General features: G+C 33.0%; 1 protein-coding gene across 4 annotated transcripts in view; it reads left to right on the top strand.

Annotated features, from left to right (window-relative positions):
- LOC123551672 (xaa-Pro aminopeptidase 1-like) overlaps positions 1-23,198 on the top strand; it is a 47,258-nt gene that overhangs the window by 1,481 nt on the left and 22,579 nt on the right. Inside the window, exon 1 of one of the 4 annotated variants that reach the window (XM_053541134.1) lies at positions 9,672-9,785. The exons of 1 other annotated variant lie outside the window; for it this stretch is intronic. In XM_053541134.1, the coding sequence (XP_053397109.1) occupies positions 9,728-9,785 (58 nt within the window). In that variant the 5' untranslated portion in view covers positions 9,672-9,727. Of the gene's footprint in view, positions 1-9,671; positions 9,786-16,234; positions 16,345-22,489; positions 22,684-23,198 lie in introns of those variants that run through there. 2 more of the 4 variants (XM_053541137.1, XM_053541135.1) reach the window with 2 other exon arrangements.

Genomic DNA, 23,198 nt, shown 5'->3' with positions numbered 1-23,198 from the left:
AAATATTTAAGTTATGTTAAGCACCGATTGTGCAATTTTAAAAAATTGATTTATTTCCAAAACTGATTCATTAAGTAGTGAAATTTGGCATTGACCATTCCTTAGCGATGTATATCTATGGACCGGACATGTCCTTGTTTTTTCTCCGTTATCTGTTTGTTTTATAACGTCAAACGTAATCTGATGCACATCCATTATGCAAACATCAATAAATACGTACACACAGCTGTGATGTTTTGCTTCAAGTGGTCTCGTTCTTCATTTTAAAACTGTGTTCTTGTTTCTTTTTCGCATCATGAGGTATACTTTCTTAAGTGTAAACTGATTACGTACACTGTCTTTCGAAATTTAGACTTTTCAGTAAAACACACCTGATAAAATACAAACATTAGAAAGGTTTTTATTAGTATTATATGAAACTAGATAAATATCAGTTTTCTGAACCTATAAAGAGGGTATTTTTTGTTTGATTATACACTGTATTCCAATATTTTAACGAGTGAAGGGAACAACAATTGAAAATATAAAATCAGTTGAGCTTCAATATTAAATTCAGACAAACAACTTTTTTATTCCAACCTTTTAATAATTTCAATTTTATCCAGGTAACGACATCTGGAATTCGAAATTTCCCGTCCAAAGTGATATAACGTCAAAATTTGTCAATTGTAAAAGGAAACAAAAACAAACATAGGATTATGTTACATGTATTTCAATTTCCGTTTCTAGGTTTAGCGTTTTCATAGCAATATTTTTTTAATTATATATTGAGGAAATAATACAAGTTGTGATAAGTTGACATTTCCGAGCAATTCTGTAATTAAGCCCGGAAATACCAAATATATGTTTGCAATATTGTTTTTTACCGTTCTTTTTTCTTTTTTTTTTTTTTTTTTTTTTTGCATACGGGTGGTACTAGGCTGGCAAAAAGTAGCTGACTGAACCAAAAAACTCAATGTCTTATATTTATACCAATTAAAAGCTGTTGTTACATTTTGCGTTTGCTGATCATCATATTACTCTTTACAAATAACATTAACCGCCTCGATAGCCTAGTGTTAGAGCGTCCGCTTCGAATGCGGGAGGTGGTGGGTTCGATCCCCAGCAGCGTCATACCAAAGACGCGAAAAATGGAATCAGTAGCTTCCTTGCTTAACGCTCAGCATTAAAAGGGAAAATGGCTTCTCTTCTCTCATACCGTCTAGGCAATGGATTCTATCACGAATTAGGTGTCGAGAGTGATTAACATAAATTTCAGAACTTGCTTCACAATCGACCTAAAATAAATTATGTATAAACTAAAAGTAACAATACAAAACAAAAATATTATTCCACAAGCAACGCCAATGATTTGATAAAATTTAATTATTTTACCTGATAAGAACGCCTGAGTAAAACAGATTTTGTTTTTAAATGTTAAAGTGAGCCAGTAGGGTTCGTATAAGTCCAAGTCTAGCCACAAGATAACTGATAAATATTTAAATATCTTCATGTACTGAAACTACGGTGGCATAGAGGGGACATAGGAAATATTTTATTTATCACGTGCGCACGTGTTAGCTAACATTTAAATAAAATATTTCCTATGTGAAAGTGATAGCTATCACGTGCGCACGTGATAAATAAAATATTTCCTATGCGAACGTGATAGCTAACACGTGCGCACGTGATAGTTATCACGTGAGCACGTGTTAATTAACACGTTCACACGTGTCAGCTAACACGTGCGCACGTGATAAATAAAATATTTCCTATGTCCCCTCTATGCCACCGTATGAAACACACAAAACGTAACAAGTTTTATTAATGCCAAGATATGAAGTATCATTAAAGACTTTATAAAAGCAATATATACAGGTTTAAAAGACAAGTGCATATTGTAATAATATGTGTTTAGATGTCAAGTAAACATGTAAATATATAATGAATTAGCTATGTTCGAGTTATATTACTAAAACAATGACCTGATCATGCTGATGGTGATTTAAACACAGCATTGTTATTTAGGCACATCAGTTCTTATATTCCATTGACAGTCCTTCTAATATTAAACGATCGATCTAATTCGCGCATTGCAAACAATCAAATACTATTTACACCTAAATGTTTGCAGGTAGATCTGTGTAATATATCTCTGATATCTGGAACAAGGTTGTTTAGCATAAATTTCAACCTGTTAGCTTGCAATGACATTGAACCAAAGAAATACAGGTACAAGGATAGATATCTAGTGCGCAGTAATACATACTGCATACCTTGAATAGGATTTCCATTGTGATAACCTATTTTTCGAGGGTTTTTTTTTCTTTAGTTGTTTTTCTTTTCTTTTCTTTTTCTTTTTGCTGTTAAGTAAAATACCTGAGTTTCAAGAAAAAGTGCATATTTTACAAACTAGTAATAATTACTATCCATGGTCCTTTTTTATCAAAACAGCTTCAAGCTGTTTCATGTATTTAATAACCGATTGCCTCAATAGAGCTTAAAATGCACTTCAACTTGTGTTTACAATGATAACAAATCTGAGTACGTGGCAACAGTCACTCTTTGCTGTGATGGCTACCAGTATATGGCCTAGCAAATTTCAAAGTTTAGAAACATTTTTTGTCTCCTTTTTTGCTTTATTGAGCTTTAACGTTTGCATTCATTGCATATTCTAAATCATTATTTCACAATAAATACAAGAGTCTACAGGGCCGCTACATAGACATGATTGAACATAATGTGACTATATTATAATATTTTGTAAGAACTTACAACGGGTCGTACGGTATTTTCAAATCACCCCATGCATTCATAACCTATTACTTAGTAATCATATTAACTAGCGCTATAATTGCGCCAATTTCAGTATTTAAGTGCGGTGTACCAGTTATTCCCAGAGCCATTGCACTATTTTGTATTGAAAGCTATGTCTGTCGAACCGTTATTACTCGTTGTATGCTATTGAATCAGATGTATGTTTTCTACTGCGGTTGTGTTATGTATGTTCATACTGTTTGACATAAATTAGAATTTTGTACGCGCTGATTTCTTTATGCAAGACATTACCTCAGCATTTATATGGATCTAACTTTTTGTGCCTGTACTTCATTTCGTTTAATATTAGGCCTATACAGCAAACCATGTATTTCGTTTCGGCAAGCTTTGCTGTCACAGAGGCCTACAGTATAGTTAGTTGTCTATGTTTGTACCTTAAGCCTTGCTAACGTACGGTAAGGCTTATGATGTGGCCAGTGTGTTGTTATACGCTTTAATGCATCGCGTAGCGATTGTAATCGTTATGGGTTCAGTTCTGTATGCATAATGTTATGTATAAAGAAATAAGCAGCTTAATTGTTTGTATCTATGATAGATTATTTGTCTGTAGAATTATACCTACATATCACAAGTTATATCTATATGCTCCATGTAGTATTGCAAGTTCAAATTATCATATGTTTAGTTTACCCTATTGACACTATAGTATATACTTTGTATTTCAATGCAGATTTACTACATCCCGTATCTGCAGGCTACGATTATTTATCATCTTAAAGGATATTATACGTGCGTGTTAAATACTGTATGTAACTCTTAATTGTATTTCATTAAACTCAGTTCGTGCCGTTTCAAATCATAGGAGATTATATGATTAATGACAATGTTTGCTTCATTTAAAGTACAATAATGCCAGTTTAGAGCCAGTGCAATTGTTAGATTACAATGCAGTTCTTTAGTTCATCCTCTCTATTTAAGATATTAACGAACATACTTAGTTTCTCTATGCAATAATCAATAACATTTATATGTATTTCTATGTTTTTGTGTGCGAGTGTTACTATGTGTACGCTTGTGTATATATATGTGTGTGTGTGTGTGTGCGCGCGTGCGTGCGTACGTGTGCGTGTTATTTGAATGTGTCACGTTGTATTTGTTAATACATCTGTTTGTAACAAGATACTTTATGTATACGTTACAAGAAATAAACTTTGAATCTTTGAATCTAACTTCAAACCGTTAGGCTACCACCTTCAGGCCGCTGAGCCGTCGACTTTTGCAAGATGTTTATTTAATAGTTTTAACAAAATTATATCCATTTTACTAGCGCAAGGTCACGTGTATTGCGTCATGATATCACGTGACCACTGTGTCTATCAAAGTAGGGATTTGGGTTTTATAGTTACGTTTATTTGATTAGTTTATAAATATAATCATTGCATCTAACATTGTCGTGTTAAAGAATATTTTAAAACTGCTCTGCAATGTATTTTTTTCAGTAGTAAATTTATATATTTTCGTACTAAAACAGTACAAGCAAAACATATATACATTTCTTACATGTTTATTATAATTAGTCTCTATTACGGTCATTCTGGCTAATGCCAGACCAACAAGTACAATATTTGATCGGACATCACACAATTTGCAAACACTAAGAATTTTTTTGTAGGCAGGTGTGCTTGTTTTCATGACACATAAATAATTCAAAACTTCGTATAGTGCTCTATCATGAAATTATCAATAAACATATATTTTCACAATGGACATGTATTCTCGAGCTTTTGTATTAGCTTTTGGCATGTGATCCAAGACTTATATATAGACAAATGTAATAAACATAACATGATAGTAAGAAAATGGGCGTATCGGTAATAGATACATTCACGTTAGATATTAATGGCATGCACACCAGTACCAAGGATAAAACAACAAAACATTTCTCTTTTTTAGTGCTATCCTGGTATGCATGTCATTAACATTGCACATAGTTAATAACTAATGAGAGCAGTTGCCTGAAACTTCTAAACAAAATTCAGTAATTGCATCTGATAACAGAATGTGTGTAAAAATGAATAACATAAATCTATCTGACACGTATGTGAGAAAATACTACATTAAATAGAAATAAGTTGATTGCAATATCTCAACTCTTGTATACAAACATTGCACACAGACCAAATTAATCGGTTTTATTAGTGATGAATTTATGATTTTCGTACGTGTTTATTTACTAATTCTAAAATTCTTCGATCTACATGTTAATTATCGCTACCAAATGCATGTTTTAAAACGTGTTTTAAACGGTAAGTGTCTGTAGTTACTAAACCATGAATGACATCAACGATAATCTAGCATATTATTTCATCATTCGGTAAAGCAGGAAGTTATTTTCAAATGTTTATTGATTTTTGAACACATATTATTATGGAATGAATCTACAGAAAATAGGAACTTTTATACACAAATTAACAACCATTTGTTTTGTTTGTTTTGGGTTTAACGCCGTTTTTCAACAGTATTTCAGTCATGTAACGGCGGGCAGTTAACCTAACCGGTGTTCCTGGATTCTGTACCTGTACAAACCTGTTCAAGTAACTGCCAACTTCCCCACATGAATCAGAGGTGGCAGACTAATGATTTCAGACACAATGTCGTTTATCAAATAGTCACGGAGAACATACGCCCCGCCCGAGGATCGAACTCGCGATCCCGCGATCCGTAGACCAATGCTCTTACCTACTGAGCTAAGCGGGCGGGCTAAATTAACAACCAAAACAAGGTGTAGATACTTAATGTTCATCCAGTACAGCGTCAGTTTCCGCTTGATTCCACAACACGTGCACGCTTTACTCGTGATGGATAATGTTTTCATTGGTTATTTTTCAGTACGTTTACCTTACAGGTATATTAACAATATTTAAATAGGATAGAATATGATATACTTGTATGGTCATTTCTTTTTCATAGCAGATCTATGTTTACTATGATAATGACGACAAATATATAAATTAAATATTAAAAGCTATATTCTTAGATTGCAGACCCTAAATCAGTGTACGTATGGATGTGAACCCTATTTTAAAACTTAATTAAGAAATACATAAGTACATAAAAGTTACACTAACAGGTAACGAAAACAAAAAAAACACATTAGGGTACCGCCAGGGAACGATCAGTAGTAAAACCATTACTGTAGAATTTAAACGGGGTAATGGTGCACATCAACATTCATTCCTAATCCTAACGTATCCCAAAGTTACAGGACAACGTAAAGACAAGTGTTCTCAACCAATGTTTTGAATAACTTAGTGTTAGCTATGGACTGTTGCAAATATGAAAGGCACATAGAATATAACTACTAACTGGCATTAGACCTGGTTAGATAATACAAAAACAAATATTGAAGCAAGAAGAAAATAACGCTTTTTGCCAAAAAATATAAATAACATTCTCTTGGTGAAGCCAAGCCAAAATATTTTAATGCAAACTAATTAACAACTTTTTTGAATGTATTGCGAAAAGTGCACGGTTGCTAATGAAATACTTCAATGAATAAGCAAGATTAGGCAATTTTCCAAAATATAATGGCTACTTAATAAAATGTAAAGGTGTCTTCAGATCAATTAACTTATTTCTATTTTGTAAATTTGAACTAATCTAAATAGATAAATCCCTGTCAATATATTAAAGCAAACAACAGTTGTTGTTTAAGATATATAACCTAGTTATAGTAATGTAATCTGGCAAATTATGGTACATTAAATCAAAGTTTAGTGAGGTTTTTGTTATTAGTATTATAATAGCGAAAACATCTAAACAAGCACTAATAAAAGAATCTGTGCAATCGCTTTATAGTGTTTAAACTTACCTATTTGTTTTTCTGTTTCTTTTAAATAAAAAAAAAACACATTAGCAAATAGCTTGCTAATGAGTATGAATTACCAGTAGTAAAGAGCAATGCAAGTAGGCATTATATGAGGATAAAGCTGATGTGAAAATCAGACTAATAATTGGAGTTTTATGTCTTTACCTGTGCAAGAACAAAGTGGTTTGTAATTACAATTGGAAATATGAAAGGCCAATTAAAGCAAACTATTGTATTGTTCTGTAATTGTTGTAAGTTTTGACCACTTCAAAAAGTGTTTATATGTCTGTAAAAGTTTCTCTTTCGGTATTTGTTTAAAATTAGTACTAGTATGTCATTTCGTGGTAGCTGAAAAAATACAAAATTTGATATCATTACAAGGCAATCAATCTAACAGATATATTTAGTTCGCCTAGTCGCTGAAATAAAATAGTGAATTCAAAGTGATTTTATTTGAAGAAAAAAGAAAGAAGGAAAATGCAATATCAGTTTGGGATAATTAATTTCCTAGTTTAAAAATTGCAGATAAGTACTTCTATGAAAATGGATCGATCTGTCATGTGCATAAAGTATTTTATACAAAATAAGTATTTAATGAATCTGACAAAGTTATCCTAGATGTTAGTTGCCAATGTGTACAATTTAAACTTAGTTACTGTGCAAGAAATTTCTCGTTAACCTGCCGTATACAGCGAATTCTTGCAAACATATCTCGTTAAACTATTCGTATACAGTGATATACAGTGAATTATTGCATAAAATATCTCGTTAAACTATTCGTATGCAGTGATATACAGAGAATTTGTTCATAAAATATATCGTTAAACCATTCGTATACATTGATATACAGTGAATTCTTGCATAAAATATCTCGTTAAACTATTCGTATGCAGTGATATACAGAGAATTTGTTCATAAAATATATCGTTAAACCATTCGTATACAGTGATATACAGTGAATTCTTGCATAAAATATCTCGTTAAACTATTCGTATGCAGTGATATACAGAGAATTTGTTCATAAAATATATCGTTAAACCATTCGTATACAGTGATATACAGTGAATTCTTGCATATAATATCTCGTTAAACTATTCGTATCCAGTGATATACAGAGAATTTTGTTCATAAAATATATCGTTAAACCATTCGTATACAGTGATATACAGTGAATTCTTGCATAAAATATCTCGTTAAACCATTCGTATACAGTGATATACAGTGAATTCTTGCATAAAATATCTCGTTAAACCATTCGTATACAGTGATATACAGTGAATTCTTGCATAAAATATATCGTTAAACCATTCGTATGCAGTGATATACAGTGAATTCTTGCATAAAATATCTCGTTAAACTATTCGTATGTAGTGATATACAGTGAATTCTTGCATAAAGAATCTCATTAAACCATTCTATACAGTGAACTTCCTGCAAGAAATATCTCGTTAAACCATTCGTTCACAGTGATTTTTTATTATTTTAAAAAGAACTTGGTTCAAACGTTTCAATTCATTATAACATAAGAACATATTTACATATTCACTGCTTATATATATTTTTGAGACAGTTCATGTAGCATGTAGATGATATTCTAGTAAATAATTAAAAATTATTATGGTTACATTATCTCAACCTTTGATCGTTGAATAATTTGCAGATATTTATGAGCGCCTGCTCTCTTTTAATTACTATTTGTACCAGTAATATTAAAAACAATTTCTGATCCTCTTGTATTTGTTAATTCGTCAAAATAACCTACATAAGAAAAAAGCCTCGAAAAGTACCTTTAATTTTCAAATAATTTTTCGTCAAATTTTGAATCGAAACAAGAAATGATCTAACCAAGACAATGAGTGCGAAAAGTTACACATGTTTGCTCAGAAAGAAGAAACTTGCCTTTGTTATTTAATTTGACTACTGTTTGTAGCGAGGAATTACAAGAATGAATAAAAACGATCATATAAGACGATTCATCAATTTCATCAACGTGCCAGTAAATAACATCAATAAATTAAAAAAAAAAACGTTGTTAGTTATGGGGAGGGTGGTTGCTGTTGTTGAGATTTGTGTATGGGGGTGGGGGTATTATTATTTTATTGTTTCATTTAATATTTCATACAGGGCCGATTGTGGTAATTATCTTACCAATTAATTATTTTTTGACAGCTAATCCATTTTAGCTGTGACCTGTCACCAGACATGCAGTTTTAAATTGTATTGTTAACCTTATTAGTGTCAAATCAAAACAGAAAACATATAAAAAATAATAAAAAATCTTTAGAAAAGCGCTTCTTTGTCGGACCCAAGCCGGAGAAAAAGGTGAGGGGTTTTATACTATACTCATTATACTGTATTCATTTGAAAATGTCAAAATATGGGGTATTAATGTATATAAAATTGCAGTGGTAAAAGTGTTCTTAAATGCTCTCAAAATGCCCAAGAATGCAGGAAATGAAGCGCTGAATTTCAAAATTTTCAGGGGCAGCAAGCCCCCGGATGCCCCTAGCTAGTCCCCTACTTTACTATTTCACCCTGTTCAACAAAAAATTATTGACAACCCAGAAAACTGTATTCATTGGATCTGGGGCTGTTATAGGTCGGCTGATTTTTATAATGTGTGCCCCTCCCCCCACCCCCATCTGAAAATGCTTCCTACGGCCGGGCCTGTCATGCAAACCCGGAGAACCTTAAAGAAGCTGTATAATGTAAATAAGCGAATGTGTATTAAGGAAGTGTCCTTATTACTGGTCCTTTACACATGGCACGCAAAAGAACAAGGAAGGCTCCTGAAATTGGAGCGACTTCTGTTTCTTGTACTGTCCTTTATGGTCGCCCATATGGGACAGCGGTAGTGGCAACTTTAAATAAGCTTAAATACAAACACTCCGTTTTTATTTATATAATGTAGATATTATAAATTATATATATAATAAGTATATATAAACTTACCACCAATAGACTTAATTTACAATTAACTCAGCATGTTGCGAATTGCTACAATAACGCCAATGTCGTCTACAGGTAGAGATGTAATATACACCACTGTTACACAGAGTTAGGTAGTTTTCCATCAACGTAACAAGTGCACGAAAATTCACGATGGATAATTGGAATATGATTTTCATTGTGCTTACTTGTGTTTCGTCTGTTTATTCCGGTAAGTAAATGTGACATATATAATGAATATCTTAAATTTAGTAGAATATGAAATATGGTTGACAAATCTTTGCCTATTCTTAATTTGAGAGTGAAAAACAAAAGCAAAAATCTATTAACTATGTATAAGAATGCAGCCTATCAAAACGAAACCCTAAAACAGTGTACGTATAGATGTGAACACTATTAAAATTTATAGGCAAGTTAAAACAAACAGGCAAATACTGCAGGACAAACAAATAAAACTAACAATGGGATACCGCCTGAAAGCGGTCATTGGCAAAAATAAACCACTATAGAAGTGTCTATATCAAAGCCCAACATGTCCCAATCGTACAGGACAGTGTATATAAAATAAATGTTATTCTTAAATACACGCAAATATTAAAAGGCAGGTTTTGTTAAATCAAAATAATCATAAAAAAGAAAATATTACGGTCCCAGTATGTATGTCCTTATTGCCTTATAAGAAGGCGGAACAACATGGGTTAATTAATAATACACTGGTTATTACAATAACAGTTCTAAGTTCTACAGTTCTAGCAGCCATAAAATGTTTCCCTGTACTTGAACTAAGTATTGTCATACATTCTGGTACTTTGGGATCAGGTCATTTGTGTATAAAACAATACTGCTTAAATTGGTGCTAAGTGGCACGAGAAATGTTGCAAACTCCCTCACATAACACTAAATCAACCTGAAACTGCTATAAATTTGAATGGGTGAGTTCAGTTCTTCCATATTCTCTTCTTATAGATTTTCTTCAATATAGAAATCCTGTAATTTGAAATTGATATTTGCACTTAATACCGTTCAAAAATGAAAGACTGGACATACATATTTGAATATATGTCTGACTAATGTACATACTGAGTTAGATTGTGGCCATTTGAAATATCATTTATATACTTATATTTAATAGTATATATATTACAAGAATATATTTAAGAATTTGTATAATCTAATTTCAGAAATAAGTTTCATTGTAATTGAGTTCGTTCAGGATACGCAGAAAAATTTGAGATCATTTTGTTGCAAAGTATATACTTCTTACATTACAAAGGGTTCCATTCCATTAAATTATCTTAAAAAAGAAAGTCTAAGTTATTTAATTTTGATAGAATGATCTATTTCTGATTTTTTTTTCGAACTTTTGCCAAAACACTAGCCTATTACCAGTGACAATCATTCCCTGTTTAAAAAAATGACATGAATCAAAACAATTAGACAGAAACAGAAACACAAAAGTATTGTTAAACTTCTATTTCCTCATTCTTGAGGTAAAATGTGATATGCATATTGTGCTTTTACAAAATTTAATATATGACAATCTTATTAACGAAACTTAAAATATGTATATATTGTTGTTCTGCCTTCTTCAAATGTACGGAGCACATTTTGTATATAGTGCTTTAGCTTATATATACGAATACGAATATCTTTATTAGCATAAAACGTAATAACAATGTTTATAGCCATTTCAAAATATAATGCAGTGAAAAATATTAGCATTTTCTTGTTTTTTTACATTCTGTGCATTTTATGTTGATAATACACCTGGCGGTGATAATTTTATTTACATATTCTTGTGATTTTGGTAAATTGTGAGATTAAGGGGGTGTTTGGAGCGTATCATAAATAGGTTTAAACACTCCAGTGGTTCTATTCATGGCCATGTTTTTAGGGGATTTGTATTTAAAAGTCTAATTGTTTGGCGTTGCACTTGTATTTTGTTTAAATGCCCTCCATTTACAACTCCATACACTCTGATGTAAGGTTTTGATTCAGAGAGGCTGTAGCTGTTCCTGTAGAATCATTGTCATTGTTTTTTTATTCTTCATTTTTTGACGAGTGATTAACAAACTAGTTTTGCAATGTTCGCAACTTAAGGCATAGTTTTAATTATTGTTTGCGCATTACAATACACACTTTCATTTAACATTTAAGTCTGTGGGCTTTTGGTATATCTGAATAGATGTTCTACATTTTACTGTATGTTTTAATGTTACCCGTTCTTTGACTTAGTGTTCTTATATTTCATTATATGTTTCAATTATTGCTCCCTGTGCTTTGACTCAAAATTGTTATATTTTCTGATTAACTGGGATCATCGAATACATCCGGGTGCGAGGGGGCGTGAGGGGTGTGACATATTTCATCACAGTCCTCTCATGAACAGACTCAATCAAACTGAGTCTACTATTATTATGCTTTGTTGCATTCTCTCCTTCCAAAGAAATTTTATTTAGTTAAACTATTTTTTTTTCAACAGATTGTAGCAATTACATATTTTACCGTTATATGTTTTTGTCTCTCGCCGTTTCTTGCTTTTAACGACATTTAACCAAACAAATACAGCTGCTTAGATATGCAGTGAGCAATAACGTATTATAGTCGCCTGGATTAAGATTTTCATTGGGATTACCTGTTTTTCGAGTTTTCTTGCTGGTAAGTAAGCATTATTTAGAGTCTCAAGAAAGAATAAATGTTTTGCATTTGTAATATTTGCCACACCCTAATACCGGTACACAGTATATAGGCACATCGACATGGAAAACTTTTGTTTTCGTCGCTTACGGTAGGTAAAGATTTACCTTGTATTTTAGCAACTTATAACTTATTGCCGAATTAAAACTTTAATGAGTAAACTGGTCGTACTTCGGCCATTCAAAATTCCAAATCCAGTGGAAAATGAACAAGACGTTTTATACCTGATGAGTGAAAGTTGACCTTCGGGCTAAAATCTCATTTTTTCATGTTTTTAACGATTTTTGTTGTAACAGGCGTAATTTGCGGAACTTTGGTGATCATTAACGCGTAATTTTGGAATGGCAACGATGTTCAACGACAAGTTTAATCATTTAAATTCTTGGTTTTACCCAAAATAGGTACATGCCAAAATGCTGATGTTGTTTGTAAAACTGGAAAACGTCAACTGACATATTCTCTGCATAAGCAGTGTAGGCTCTATATTTTTCCAATCAGCAGGATATTGTAATTGCATCTTGTAATTATTTTTCGTTTTCGTATAAAATCACTTATATTTTTCCTGAATGTACTGAATCATTAATATAACTCAATCTGCATTAATTAAAACATGTATTAATACAAGAACATGTGAACGTTCGACATTTATAATGTGTTATTGCCTACAACACAAATAGTATTGATCTTGACAGATCTGAGCACTAAATGGATTTAAATGTTATGCATTTTATTTTTCTTAACATTACAAAACAGGAATGTTTGTTTGTTTGTTTTGGGTTTAACGCCGTTTTTCAAGAGTATTTCAGTCATGTAACGGCGGGCAGTTAACCTAACCAGTGCTCCTGGATTCTGTACCAGTACAAACCTGTTCTCCGCAAGTAACTGCCAACTTCTCCACATGAATCAGAGGTGGAGAACTAATGATTTCAGACACAATATCAAATAGTCACGGAGAACATACGCCCAGCCCGAAGATCGAACTCGCGACCCCGCGATCCGTAGACCGACGCTCTATCTACTGAGCTAAGCGGGCGGGTTAAAACAGGAATGTATTATTAAAATGTTATTCCACCCGAAACAACAACGATTTGATTTTTCTTTTAGCGGAAACGGATTTCCTATATAAGGCGGCTGTGACCTTGACCTTTGGCCCAGTGATCTTCATATTAATTTGAATATCCTAGGCCCAGTTGTACTAGAGATATCATCCAGAAACAGATTTCCTATATAAGGCCCCTGTGATCTTGACCTTTGGCCCAGTGGCTTGAAAATCAGTAGGGTCATTTGCCGGTGATGGCCAACCTCCATAATAAATTTGAACATTGTAGGACCAAGGGTAATAAGTTTTGTCATCCTAGACCTAAGCGTTCTCATATTATTGTCCGGAAACGGTCTTACTGTTCCGGGTCGCTGTGACCTTGACCTTTGATCTTACTGTTCTTAAAATCAATAGGGATCATCTGCTGGTCATGACCAACCTCTCTGTTAATTTTCGTGATCCTAGGCCCAAGCGTTCTTGAGTTATTATACGGACAACGACTGGAATACGAACCGCGACAGACCGACCGATATCAGCAAAACAATATACCCCTCTTTCTTCGAAGGGGACATAATTAGCTCATCCTCGAGCCATTTTATTGCATGATGAGAATGTGATTTTGTCTATTGATTTTTCTGTTCGGGCAATAAAACAAAGCCAGAAATCGTACTTGAATATACTTAGTAATATGAAATTGTCAAAAGTTAAAGTACCCTTTACGGTGTCTATGCAGACGAAAATTACTGTTATCACTATGTCTTGTTCAGTCGTGTGGTATTAATATTAAAAGGCAAATAGAACTAACTGTCCAATTCGCGCATTGTTAACATTCAAATTCCACTCACACCTAAATTTCTGCAGGTAGACATGTGTAATATATCTCTGATATCTGAAACAAGGTCGTTTTAGCATCAGTTGCAACCTGTCAGCTTTCAATGAGATTGAACCAAAGAAATAAAGATACAAGGATAGATATGTAGTGAGCAGTAAAACATGTACATATTGCATACCAGGAATAGGATTTCTTTGTGATAACCTGTTTTTGATGTTTTTTTGTTGAGTAGAATACATGAGTCTCAAGAAGGAGTAAATGTTTTACTTACTAATAACATTTACTGCGGTCATTACTACCAAAACATCGTCAAGCTGGTTCATGTATTTGATTAACGATTGCCTGATTAACTTGTGTTTACAGTGATTACAAATTTGTTACTGTTACTGTGTTTACTAACAGTACTTAGCCTAGCAAATTTCAAATTAAGCAACATTCCTCTTACGCTCTATTGAATTTTAACATTTGCATTTATAGTCTTATCGTATATTCTAGGTAATTATTTTGCAATTAATACAGGAGTCTGTCGGGCCGCCAGGTCTCTAATTTCAAACCAAAAGTTACAGGACAGCATAAACCAATGTTTTGCATAACTTATAGTTAGCTGTTATACGTATGGAACTGTTGCAAATATGAAAGGCACATATAATATAATTACTAACTGGCATTGGGTCTGATTAGATAAAACGAAAACAAAATTAATATCAAAGCAAGGAGAAAATAACGCTTTTTGCCAAAATATACAAACAACATTCTCTTGGTGAAGCAAAACGAAAATATATTAATGCAAAAAGATTAACAACTATTTTCAAAAAATTGCGAGAAGTGCTCACTTGCTAAGGAAACACCTTAATGAAAAAACAAGATTAAGCAGTTTTCAACATATAATGGCAAACAGAATAAAATACAAAGGTGTCTTGAGATCAATAAACTGATTTTTTTATTTGAAAATTTGAATTAATCTACATAAATACAATCCCTGCCAATATATCAAAGCACTAAACAGTTGTTGTTTAAGATAAATTACTTTTTGAGAGCAATTTAATCTGGCAAATATAGCTGGTAGCAAAACATATTTCATAACTTGTATGATTTACACTTTTACATTAAATCATACAAACAAGCACTAATAAAAGAAAGAAATGATATGAGTGCAGTCGCTGTATTGTGTTTAATACTTCGTATTTGTTTTTTACATGCGGTTGTTAACCTTCTATTTCATTTACATAAAAGAAAAAAAAAAACACGTTAGAAAATACGTTTTGCTAATGAATATGAATTACCAGCTGTAAAGACCAATGGAACAATAAAAATCAGACTGATAATTAGAGAAACAGTTTTATGTATTTACCTGTGCAAGAACAAAATGGTTTGTATTTACAATATAAGATATGAAAGGCCAATCAAAGCAATTATAAAGTAATTATTGTAGGTTTTGACAACTTCAAAAAGTGTTAATATGTCTGTAAATGTTTCTCTTTCCGAATTTATCTATGAAAAGTATGTCATTAGCTTAAAACATATGAAAATGTTATCATTACACGCCAATCAATTAAAGAAACATATTTAATTAGCGTAATCAAGAAAATCAAATAGTTAATTCAAACTGATTTAATTAAACGAAGGAAAGAAAATACAATGTCAGTCGAGGATAATTAATTTCCTAGTATATAAATTGCATATAAGCGCTTCAATGAATATGCAACCATCTGTCGTGTTCATAAAGTGCTTTATACAATATAAGTGTTTATGAAGATGTTTGTTGCCAATCTGTACAATTTGAACTTCATTTACTGCGCAAGAAATATCTAGTTTTCTTTTCTTAAACTTTGTTCAAACGTTTCAACTCAAAATAACACATGAACAGATTTATATAATGCATTGCATATATGTTTTCGAGACAGTTAATATAGCTTTTGTGGTTTTAATGATATTCTAGTAAATAATTACGAAATATTATAGGTACATTATCGCAATATCTCAAGGACTGGGAAACTTACGTAGAAGTTAATTTACAATTAACTCTACTTGTTGCGAATTGCTAAGATAAGGCCTATGTCGTCTACAGGTAGAGTAATATAAACCACTGTTACCCAGAGTTAGGTAGTACAGGTGTCCGTTTTACTAGTGCACGCTGATTCACGATGGATAATTGGAATATTATTTTCATTGTGCTTACTTGTGTTTCGTTTGTTTATTCTGGTAAGTAAATGTCATGACAGATATACTGACAATCTTAAATTTTAGAATATGGTTAACACATCTTTGCCTAATTTTCATTTTAGAGTTAAAACAAAAACAAAGATCTAAATACTACTAGTCATGATGTATAAGAATGCAGCCTCCCAAAACAGTGTACGTACGGATGTGTACATTATTAAAATATACACAAAATATATACACAAATTGAAACAAAGTGGACAGAACAAACAAATTGATGTAACGTGGACTGTGTACAACAAAGCGCAACATGTTCCAAAAGTACAGGACAGTGTATAATTTTATAAAAGTTATCTCTAAATACATGCACATTTTTAAAAAGACAGAATATCTTAAATATATGCAATTATAGAAAAGAAAATATTACGGGTAAAACATATACATTTTGTATGTTCTCATTGCCTTTCCAGTAGGCAGAAGTTAATTAATAATAACAACAGTTTTAAGCGGTGTTTGGCAGCCTTTAAAATGCTTCTCTGTACTTGGACTATGTGTTGTCATACTTTCTGGAAGTTTGGGATCAAGGCATATGTGTGTAAAAGAATACTGCATAAGTCGGTGCTAAGGGGCGTGAGAAATGTTAAAAATTCCCTAAACCTATCACATAATCAACCTGACCCTGCTTTAACTTTTTTAACTTTGAATGGTTGTGTTCAGTTTGTCCAAATTCTCTTCTTATCAATTTTCTTTAGTGTAGTAATCCTGTAATTTAAAATTGATATTTGCACTTAAGACTATCTAAAATAGTTAGAGTTGACAAACATTTTTATATGTTTCTAACTAATGTACATATTAGTTAGATTGCGACTGTGCGAAATATCGTTTATACACTTATATTTCTTAGTGTATATATTACAACGACATATTTATGTTATTCAATTTCATATAAAAAAAGTTTTATTATCATGGAATACATTCAGGATAGGCACAAAACTTTAGATCATTTTGTTTCGAACAAAGTATACACCTTACATTAATAGAGTTCCATGCTCTTAACCTATCTTATAAACGAAAACCTATCATTTCATTTTGATAGAAAAGAAATGATCTAATAAGGAATTCTTCAATTATTCAAATGTTTGTCAAAGCACTAGCCTATTAACAATGACCATCATTCCCAGTCATGAATCAAAACAAATAGGCCTAAACGAAAACAAAAGAGATATTTAAAGTTAATAGATAGTTTATGAAGGAACTTCTTATCAAAAGCATTAATTTGTAAACGCCGTAAACCTTCACTACGATCATGAAATTATACATCTACAACTAAATAACATGTTAGTGCATGCATTTATAATTTCGTTTCTATGTTTAGCCTTTTGCTATTATGGATAAAAACAAAAATACAAGTATGTACCTAGTTGACATTTCCGAGTAATAATGACGGTATACATACCAACAATATTACGGTAGTGTTGTTTTTGTTGCCGGTTAGGTTTACTTCAAAACATTCAGCTTGGTGTCCTATTTTTACATTGCTACTTTCTTGTCTGGTTGACAGTATAATAGATTTCTTCAACACGATAGGTTGTGCAGCAAGCAAAACATGTAGCTATTTATTATGTAGTCACTCGTCACTGTTACAAAGTTGATGTCATGTGGATTTCAGAGGTAACTAGGCTTTGCAAAAATATGTGCAACTAACCCAAATAAACCTTTCTACATCATGCCTTCATTCAAAGCCATTCAAACAATTGTTTTGAAGATTGTTATTCATTATTTCTGGTTGTACAGTCGTAGATTTTAATTTTCCTATATTTTGACATATTATGTGGGAAGCTTGTTGTTTTGTTAATCTTATCTTTCCCCATTCTTGTAGCAGATAAAATTTGATATGCATATTGTGCTTTTACAAAACTGAATATAAACCATCTTATTGCCACAAATTAATGAAACTTAAAACATGTATATATTGTTGTTCTGCCTTCTTCAAAAGTACTGAGCATATTGTGTATATAATGCTTTAGGTTATATATACGAATAGGAATATCTTTTCTTTATTAGCATAAAACATAAAAACAATGTTTATAGCCATTTCAAAATGAAATACAGTGAAAAATATGAGCGTTTTCGTGTTTTACATTTTGTGTGACCGATGCGTGTGTTGAGAATACACCTGACGGGGAAAACTTTATTTACACATTCTTATGATTTTGGTGCAATGTGGGGTTTAATGGGATGCTTGGAGTGCATCATAAACCGATATGAACTTTTCAGAGGTGCTTTCCTACGGAATTCCGTTAGGGCCATCGCCTTTGAATGTATTGATCTGAAACGCGATACTCGATAGTACGATGATGAAAACGCGAAATCACGAAACCACGATAACGAAAACGCGACAGCACGATGATGATAACGCGATACTACGATAACGAAAACGCGATAATACGATAGTACGATGATGATAATGCGATACACAATCGCGTTTTCATCATCGTACTGTCGCGTTTTCACCATCTTACTATCGTATTATCGCATTTTCGTTATTGTAGTATCGTGATTTCGCAATATCATTATCGTACTATCGCGTTATCACCATCGTACTGTCGCGTTATCATCATCGTACTGTCGCATTATCGTCATCGTACTGTCGCGTTATCACCATCGTACTGTCGCGTTATCACCATCGTACTATCGCGTTATCATCATCGTACTATCGCCTTCCGGTGCCCATGCGCACAGAAGAATTTCCTCTCCAGTGTTCTGGTTTCTATTTATCTTGTTATTTAAGCTCTGTTGAAATTAAAAATGATTTCTATTGCTTGCTTATGGGTTGTAAAAAGTTTTTTCAGCTAAAACCAAATATGTACTTAGGCAAAAACCCTGCAGGTCAATCGGTTTGAGTTTTCTATATAGTATATGATAACAAGAAAAAAAAGAATGTTATATTGTACCATCATCAGGGCGTTTTTTGTTTGTTTTTATTTTGGTCTGACATGTATATTTTCACAAATATGATGATGAATATTATCACAAATATGATGGTTTATATTTCAACACTGAAAAGCAAATGCATGTCTTGTAAAGCTCAGGTCATTGATGTTGAATTCCGTAAGACGCATAACGACACTGAAATCGGAGCATCGCAAATATTCGAAGAATATTGTTTGCAGTTTTCATGGCACATAGTTTCTTTTAATGCATCAAAGTCTGGCAATTTTCTGCAAAATTAAAATAAAAAGTAAAGCAGTTTACAACCAAAAGTGAGTTAACGCCCCCTTACTCAGACATTTTATTTATGATTTTACAGGAATGAGAAATGCAGTAAAATTATATCTGCACAGCATTCTGAACCTGTTCAACATCCAACACGCTTTGTCTCCCTAAATTCATTTTCTGTAAATGACTCTTAAATTGACGAAAGCTAAAAAAGCATGGAAAAATGTTAATTATTTTTTGCTTTTGACTAACTAGCAGCTGTAGCTATAGGAGGATCATCAATACAAATCAAGATTTTCACACACTAGCACCCGCGTTCGAATCTGCATATCGCCCTATCGCTAGAGCAGGAGCTGTAGTTCTAAAAGTAAAACTTCTAATCTTCTCATTTTTAGCATGCACATGCGCACCGGAAGGCGATGGTGCGATAATGATAACGCGACAGTACGATGGTGATAACGCGACAATACGATGGTGATAACGCGACAGTACGATGATGATAATGCGACAGTACGATGGTGATAACGCGACAGTACGATGGTGATAACGCGATAGTACGATAATGATATTGCGAAATCACGATACTACGATAACGAGAACGCGATAATACGACAGTACGATGGTGAAAACGCGACAGTACGATGGTGAAAACGCGATAGTATATCGCATTATCATCATCGTACTATCGTATTATCGCGTTTTCGTTATCGTAGTATCGCGTTATCATCATCGTGTTGTCGCGTTTTCGTTATCGTGGTTTCGTGATTTCGCGTTTTCATCATCGTACTATCGAGTATCGCGTTTCAGATCAACACATACAAAGGCGATGGCCCTAACGGAATTCCGTATTCCAGGGCAGTGTTCCTTTGCCTTGCACTTGTATTTTGTTTTCATACCCTTCATTTACACATCCATACACACTGTTGTAAGGCTTTGATTTTGGGAAGCTGAGATTTTTTGGAACGTAACTGTTTCTATAGAACCTTTGTCATTGTTTTTTAACGTGTACGTAGCTGTTCCTTTAGAATCTTTGGCATTGCTTTAGACGCTCACGTAGCTGTTTCTATAGAATCTTTGCTATTGTTCTTAACACTTACTTAGCTGTTCCTACAGAATCTTTGTCATTGTTTTATTTTGACGTTTACGTAGTTGTTTTTATAGAATTCTATCATTGTTTTTAACACTCACATAGCTGTTCCTTTAGAATCTATGGCATTGTGTTTGACGCTCATGTAGCTGTTTCTATAGAATCTTTGTCATTGATTTTGACGCTTACGCAGCTGTTCCTATAGAATCTTTTTCATTGTTTTTGACGCTTACGTAGCTGTTCCTATAGAATCTTTGTCATTGTTTTTGAAGCTCACGTAGCAGTTTCTATGGAATCTTTGATATTGTTTTTGACGCTTACGTAGCTGTTCCTATAGAACATTTGTCATCGAGTTTTTTTTTTGTGCCGTTTACGTAGCTGTTCCTATAGAACATTTGTCATCGAGTTTGTTTTTTTTGCCGTTTACGTAGCTGTTCCTGTATAATTTTTGTCATTGTTCTTTTTTTGACGCTTACGTAGCTGTTCCTATAGAATCTTTGTCATTGTTTTTGATGCTCACGTAGCTGTTTCTACAGAAAGTTTTTCATTGTTTTCTGACGCTTACTTAGTTGTTCCCATAGAACATTTGTCATTGTTTGTTTGTTTTTTTTTTTTTTTTTTTTTTTTTTTTTGACGTCTACTTAGTTGTTCCCATAGAATTTTTGTCATTTTTTACGCTTACGTAGCTGTTCCTATAAAATCTTTCTCATTGTTTTTGACGCTCACGTAGCTGTTTCTACAGAATGTTTGTGATTGTGTTTTGACGCTTACGTAGTTGTTTCTATAGAATCTAAGTTATTGTGTTTTGACGCTTACGTAGTAATTTCTAATTTTGTCATTGTTTGTTACGCTTACGTAGCTGTTTCTATAGAATCTTTTTCATTGCTTTTTAACGCGTAGGTAACATAGTGGTTTTGCCATTTTCGGAACCTTAGACATATTTTTCATTTTTTGTTTGCACATTACAATACACACTTTCACTTATCTTTTAATTTTGTGGGCTTTGGTATATTCAAATGGATGTTCTATATTTTAGTGTATATCTTAATGTTACCCGTAATTGGACTCGGTGTAGCTATATTTTACTATACGTTTCAATTACTGTTCCCCGTAACTGGTCTCAATGTTGTTATATTTTCTGATCATTTTGGATTATGGTGTTTGTTTGTTTGTATTGGGGTTAACGCCGTTTTTTCAACAGTATTTAAGTTACGTAACGGCGGGCAGTTCACCTAACCAGTGTTCCTGGATTTTGTACCAGTACAAACCTGTTCTCCGCAAGTAGCTGCCCACTTGCCCACATGAATCCGAGGTGGAGGACGAATGATTTCAGACACAATGTTTTTTATCAAATCGTCACGGAGAACATATGTCCCGCGCCGCCCGGGGATCGAACTCACGACCCCGCAAACCGTAGATCTGCCTACATTCAATTTCTGAACACTACAATTAAATTCAGCTTAAGCCGGCGCTAGGGGGCGTGGGGATTGTTACATATTTCATTACAGTCCTCTTATGAACAGGACAGTCTCAATCAAACTCAGTCTGCTATTATTTTGATTGTTGCATTCTCTGCCCCTATTGATTTTCTTAAGTTAAAGTATGTCTGATTCAACAAATTGTGAAATTACATGTTTTACCTTGATCGTGATGTTTATAGAAAATCAGAATTATCAGTGGACTTTTTATATAAAAACTAATATTTCAGAAACATCACAGAACAAAACATTAAGACTGAATGAAACATACATTGGTCAGGTGGTAACGTACAAATTTGACAACTATTCAATACCACATGATCATATTCACTACATTTGTTTGTTTGCCTTGTGTCGTTTTAAATATAAACTTGTTGGAAACTACCAAACCGTGTCGCGTATCACTTACATTCAGACTACTACCCTTATAAATGCCTTGATGTGTAGTATATGTTTTTGTTTCTCCTCGTTTCTTGCATTTTATGACATTGAACCAAACAAATACAGCTGCTTAGATAGACAGTGAGCAATAACATATAATGGACACCTGGATTAAGATTTTCATTGGGATTACCAGTTTTTCGAGTTTTCTTGCTGGTAAGTAAGCATTATTTAGAGTCTCGGGAAAGAATGAATTTTGTTATAATATTTGCTGCACCCTGATACTGGCACGAAATTTTCGACATTGTATTCTGGCGCATCTTCCTGATCAGCAGGAAAATGCAATTGAGATACAGTCGAACTTTGTTCGCTCGAACTCGATTGGACAAGATATGTTCGAGGTATCAGTAGTACGAGCCAACGAAAAAACAACAACATTATATAGATATTGTACCGGGACCTGACGATTAGTTCAAGCCAAGGGTAGTGAGCGAATTATCCGAGTCCGAGCAAACCAAGTTTGACTGTATTGTAATTGAATACGTAACGTTACTTCTTGTTACTATTTCTCGTTTAAATGCAAAATGCAAAATCACGTATAGCTTTCCTAAAATAAGGCAATATATACTGAAAAATTATATAACGCAGTCTGCATGAATTAAAATATGCATTAACACGAGACCATGGGTACATTTGGTATTTATACTGTTGTTATTGTCTACAACAAAAAT

This window comes from Mercenaria mercenaria, chromosome 4 (genome assembly GCF_021730395.1).
Source record: "Mercenaria mercenaria strain notata chromosome 4, MADL_Memer_1, whole genome shotgun sequence".
NCBI lineage: Eukaryota > Metazoa > Mollusca > Bivalvia > Venerida > Veneridae > Mercenaria > Mercenaria mercenaria.
This window is presented reverse-complemented; position numbering and strand designations above follow the sequence as displayed.